The sequence below is a fragment of the Hoplias malabaricus genome, chromosome Y, assembly GCF_029633855.1.
Source record: "Hoplias malabaricus isolate fHopMal1 chromosome Y, fHopMal1.hap1, whole genome shotgun sequence".
NCBI classification, from domain to species: domain Eukaryota; kingdom Metazoa; phylum Chordata; class Actinopteri; order Characiformes; family Erythrinidae; genus Hoplias; species Hoplias malabaricus.
Genome location: NC_089820.1, coordinates 61,562,176 through 61,568,045, shown reverse-complemented (window position 1 = coordinate 61,568,045; position 5,870 = coordinate 61,562,176). Strand labels below are relative to the sequence as shown.

The 5,870-nt window shown below is 41.7% G+C and overlaps 1 protein-coding gene across 1 annotated transcript; it reads left to right on the top strand.

Moving 5' to 3' along the window:
- The first annotated feature begins 1,059 nt into the window (after positions 1 to 1,059).
- Positions 1,060 to 2,005, top strand: LOC136677713 (pancreas transcription factor 1 subunit alpha-like). Its single transcript, XM_066655312.1, has 2 exons — positions 1,060 to 1,576; positions 1,800 to 2,005. The coding sequence occupies exons 1-2, from the start codon at positions 1,060 to 1,062 to the stop codon at positions 2,003 to 2,005; spliced, it is 723 nt and encodes a 240-aa protein (XP_066511409.1).
- The last annotated feature ends 3,865 nt before the right edge of the window (positions 2,006 to 5,870 follow it).

The following is a 5,870-nucleotide window of genomic DNA, read 5'->3' as shown; positions in this document are numbered from 1 at the left end:
GTTAATTCACTCCTGTTGATTCAGTGAAACAAAACAGAATGAATCATTTTTAGCTTAACAATCTGATATGAAAATTATGTAAAGTTTAAATCATAATAAAACTATTTGCACCAACACCACCGCCACCAACAACAGCAATAACAACAGCAACAATACAAACAACAGCCACAAAAACAACAACAACAAAAACAACAAGAACAAAAGCAAAAACAACAGCAACAACAACAAGAACAAAAGCAACAATAAAAACAACAGCAACAACAAAAACAACAAGAACAAAAGCAACAATAAAACCAACATCAACAACAACAGCAGCAACAACAACAAAAATAACAACAACAGCAACAACAACAAAAACAACAACAACAGCAACAACAGCAGCAACAACAACAACAACAAAAACAATCCAATACTAATAATACACTCATTCTAATTTATTACATTGTGTTCCCCAAAATAAGATAAATATTTTTATAATATATTATTCAATAATAAAACTAATAATGTGTGTTGCTGTTGTGGAGGTGATTACAAATAACAAAAGCAAAATTATATCCAAATGATACTCAATAATAATAATAACAATAATAATAATAATAATAATAATAATAATATCAATAATTTATAGTAATAGTAGTAGTAGTAATAAAAGAAGAACAAGTAGAATCACACATGTACTATATATATATATATATACACCTATCCAATTTAGTTATAAATTATTCTTGAAGCCCCCTCCCCACCCTCTTTTCAGTAACGCTGTGGAGCTGGTGGGCGTGCCGTGAGGCCCCGCCCCCTCCTGCAGGTGCGCTACGCTGCTGCGTTCTGATTGGTCTACGTTGTGTCCCAGCTCCTAGTGGCACGCGCCCTCGTGTCTGCGCGTGTATAAGAGTCGTGTGTGTGTCTGTGTGTGTGTGAGAGTGTGTTGAATGTGTGTGAGAAGAACTTGGAAAGTGGGGTGCGCGCGCAGAATTAAAGAGCTGGAATTTGTGCGTGTGCGCGCTCCTGTTTTTTCTCGTTGTATCCGTTTGTCCGATTGTTTATTTATTGTTGGAAGCGATGGACACGGTGCTGGACTCCTTCTCGTGCCTGGACTCCTTCTCCTCCCCTTATTTCGACGAGGACGACGAGGACCTGTTCGCGTGCAGAAGCGGCGCGGACGACTTCCTGGACGATGACGTAGACTTCTTCGCCGCTCAGCTGCAGGACTGCTGCGACGGCGCGGCCTTCTCCTTCTCCTCTTCGTCGTCGTCGTCCTCGTCGTCCTCGTCCTCCTCGTGCGTGAAGCGCAGGAGGCGTGCGCGCTCCGAGATGGAGGCGCAGCAGCTGCGGCAGGCGGCGAACGTGCGCGAGCGGCGGCGCATGCAGTGCATCAACGCCGCTTTCGCGGGTCTGCGCGCGCACATCCCAACGCTGCCCTACGAGAAGCGGCTCTCCAAAGCGGACACGCTGCGCCTCGCCATCGGCTACATCAACTTCCTCTCGGAGCTCGTGCACTCGGACGCGCCCATCCGCAGCGCGAGCAGCGACGCGCTCAGCCCACCCAAAAAGATCATCATCTGCCACCGAGTCACCAGTGAGTCCACGTCATTATATACGTCAAATAATAACAACAATAATCAAAATAATTAACATAAATAAATAATAGAAATATGAATGTTGTTACCCTGTTATTACGATGATAATATAATTAATAGCAAATGACCAAACACTTTCAAATTGTCACATACAATCGTCTTTGTTGTTGTTGTTGTTGTTGTTGTTTACACTGTTATTAACCGCTGACTGCTGTTTTACAGGACCTCCGTCTCCTAATGACCCGGACTATGGCCTGCCCCCTCTGGCGGGTCACTCTCTCTCCTGGACCGACGAGAAGCAGCTAAAAGAGCAGAACATCATCCGCACAGCGAAGGTGTGGACCCCTGAAGACCCTCGCAGACTGCACCATAAATCCTCCATCAACAACATCGAGAACATTGAGCCCCCCTTCAGCTTCGTTTCATAAACAACGCCCCCCTCCCACTTCTCTATCCACGCACACATTTACACAAGCACTCGGTCTCTGCGCTTCTCTTCAGAGACAAACAAACTGTGTTCTACCGCTGCGTGGAAACCTCCACGCGCTCTAACTCCTGTAATGATGTAAATATTGTTGTAAATATTTATTACTGTTGTTTCCGTTCCAGTCCGGAACGAGCTTAATAGAGCCTCTGGCAATCAGCTGTAGTATTTAATTGTGTTTTTGAATGAGGTGATAATATATTTTTCTAATTTAACGTTGATTTGAGCGACAGAGCGAAACGGAACCCTATTTTTTATAAAAATGAAAATGTACCGTGCATCAAATGGTGTATATTTATAACGGATGATGATCAATAAATTTTCGTATTGATTCATAAGTGCAGCCTTGGTGTGTGTGTGTGTGTGTGTGTGTGTGTGTGTTTCACCATTAAACCGTGGTTTATCACGTGCTAAAAATAAAAACTAAAGCGTACTGTAACAGACCGCTCATAAAATAAATGGTTCTTCGAGGGTTCTTCAGTAAAAATATAGTTCTATATAAAACCCTGGACACATGAAGAACTTTTTTTCACGATCAAATGGCTCTGTGGCTCATGAAGGGGGGGGGGGGGGGGGTTCCTCAGATTGGTTTTATTTAGTTTCGATGTTCAGGGTTCTATTTAGAACCATTTTCTTTACTAAATAACCCTCAAAGAACCGTCATTTTTAAGTGTGATACATTAAGATTCTGCTGGTACTAAAAGAAGTTTAGGAGCTGAGTGGAATCTGGAAGGAGCACGTGATCAGACTGCAATTAAGCATCATTAAGTTTTTCACGTACGATAAAGTCAAAAAGAATGAGTACCGTGTAAATATACGCCATCATCGCTGTAAACGGAAACAGTTCACTGGTCTAATGACGACGTGAAGAATTTTTTAACTGCAATCTTAACGAGCAGTATTAAATAATAATAATAATAATAATAATAATAATAATAATAATAATAATAATGTGTTGTAACGTTGTTATAACTGTTTTGAATATCCGTACACACGCGCATCAATACAATAATATTATGGCCTAACTGCTCGTGCCCAAATTCCGTTATGAATTATACGTTGATAGTAATAATGTAATATTTCATTCATTTTTTGTTTTTGCTCGTCCCTTCAATTCCACGCGCACCTTCGCTGTGCTATAACACTGTTATAACTGCAGTCAAAAATAAGACGGGAACACTCTGAATTTCACCACATGCACGCGACTAAACTTCCCCGCATCAAAGCAGTTGTTGCCGGCTGCACAGCCGCAGACGTGATGATGCATATTGCGCTGGACGTTTGGATCGGACCCACGCGCTCATTAGCAATGCAACAGCTGAAACCTGTCACGAGTTTGTGATGCGCGAGCTCCTGCTGGTGTAACGTGGAGAAATGGTGCGGAGCTGTGTGTTCTTCAGTCCTCACCCGGATGCTCGGACGGTGTAAACGGGGGTAAATGGGGGGCTCTAGCCCCCGGGGGCTGCATGGGCGCGAGGGTGCAGGTGCTCTGGGGCAGATTTTTCCCGTGTTACCCTTTCCTGCCGCTAGCTGTTACGTCAGCACGTGGGGTATTAAGGGTCGGACACAGGAGGCGCGGGGACTGGAACACTGCGAGGAACCAGGCGAGGAACCGGCCACTGACACGGTATTTACTTTATATCGTCTTTAATTACTTTAGACAAAAATATCCGTTTAATGCTGATATATAAACCTCACAGTGTCTAACACAGCCTTTACATTTTATAATAATACCATAGGCACAATGACTCTCTACCTTTATAATAATAATAATAATAATAATATCAGTGTTATTATTATTATTATCATTAACGTTGTTTATGCTGTCTAATTATGACCATATAATTAGGATGCCCATAAAATAATATTTATATATTCTTTATTGATCTAAGTTGCTCTGTTACATAATTTTGCCTTTTCTCAATATTCATCAATAGAATGTTTATTCAAAACCAGCTCCCAGCTCCTGAAGTGTGTGGGTTACTGTTAAAGGGATTAGTTTGGAATGGGGTGTAGTTGGTGTTGGATTTAACAGGAATTGGGTTCATTTGAAATGGGTTTTAGTTGGGTTTAGTTTGGAATGGGACTGAGTAGAAATACGATTTAGTTTCCATGGGGTTTAGTTGGAATGGGGGTTGTTTTAAATGGGGTTCAGTTGAAATGGACTTTTGTTCGTATGGTATTTAGCTGAAACAGGGTTTAGTTGAAGTGGAAGTTTAAGGTGATCGCACTGATCCAGACTTTATCCGCATTAGCGCCTCATTAGTTAAAGCCGTGTAATCTCATTAAACTCATTAGAAAGTCAAACAGAACTGAACTGAGAGAGAGAGAGAGACTAAGATTAGACAAAGCGTTTCTGAGGGATTAAAGAGTAAGTTTATACGTTTTTTAGAGTTTATACGTTTGTTTCTTGGGGTCGCTTCAAAAATTTCCCAAAATATTGTTAAATATTAAAATACGAAAAAATATTAAATAATACAATAATTTAGTTTAAAAATGAATAGATAAATCACCTAATATAATAGCATTGAAAAATACACTATTATTATTATTATTATTATTATTTTATTATTATTATTATTATTATTGCTGTTGTTATTGTTGTTGTTATTATTTATAAACATCATCTTCATCGTTTTATTTTTTTATTAGTCATCTCTTGCCCATGTGGGGGATATTCAACAAGCAGGGCTTTAAAGTTTAGCCTGATAACTTAAGCCCAAAGTTGCGGACTGTGCAACAGGAATGTCCCTCATCTCTTTTCCTATTGGACAGGCCTTACTTTGGGCATTAATTATTAATTATCTGACTAATCAGAACTCTACCCGCCCCATCATCATCATCATCATTATCATCATCATCATCATCTCCTGCTTCTCATTCATCCTTCTTTTCTCCATCATCTGAACTGTGCAGGTGTGTAACATCTGCTTAAAGAACAGCAGCAGCAGCAGAGACCAAACATACACAGGTTTAACAACGTGCATAAAAGTCACGTTTACTTCTCCACAAGGAGTTAACAACTCGTCAGATTTTCTTCCTTCATCATCATCATCATCATCCTCACCCTCCTCAATAAGGAGCTGCTTATTAAAATCCACCATCTACTTTTTGTCTTTCATCATCCTCACCTTCATCATCACCACCACCTCACCCTTCTCCAACACGAGCTGTTACTTAGCAACAATCATCAGGTCCTTCCTCATCCTCCTCCTCATCCTCCCCGCCCCTCTCCAGACTCTCAGCCCTGAGTACCGAGTGTTTACTGTGAACTGCGCCTAGTGTCATTCTCAGCAGCTTCAAACCTGTTGCGTTCAAAACCCTCAGAGCGCCGCGTCCCTGCGCGAGGAAGGCGCCACCAGCTGCCCCCCAAATCCCCCTCTTTAGCCCCCTCTCCAGCGAGAGGGGATTAATGCCCTCTGATCCCCGTAATGATAACATCATCGTAATTATAAGGCGGGAATTATTAACACAAGGGGCTTGGATAGCAGTGGAGCAACAGGTGTTTGAATTTGGTCCATATAGGGGTAATAAAAAAAGGCGAGGGGGTGGGGGGTGGGGGGTGTCCAGGAGGGTCCCATCATTGGCAAATTTGCCTTATTTTTCCTCCATGAAGCCTCTAACAATTACAGTGATATCTTTATAGCCGGTGTCCTCGGGGGTAACATATCCATCCTCGTCCGGCCTGAGATGCACCTGGTAGTTGAAACTTCTTTTTTTCCCTTTCTCTTTCTTTTTTTTTCTTTCTTTCTTCTGTGTGTGTGTGTGTGTGTGTGTGTGTCCAGGGTCTGGCCAGCAGCTGCTTAAAA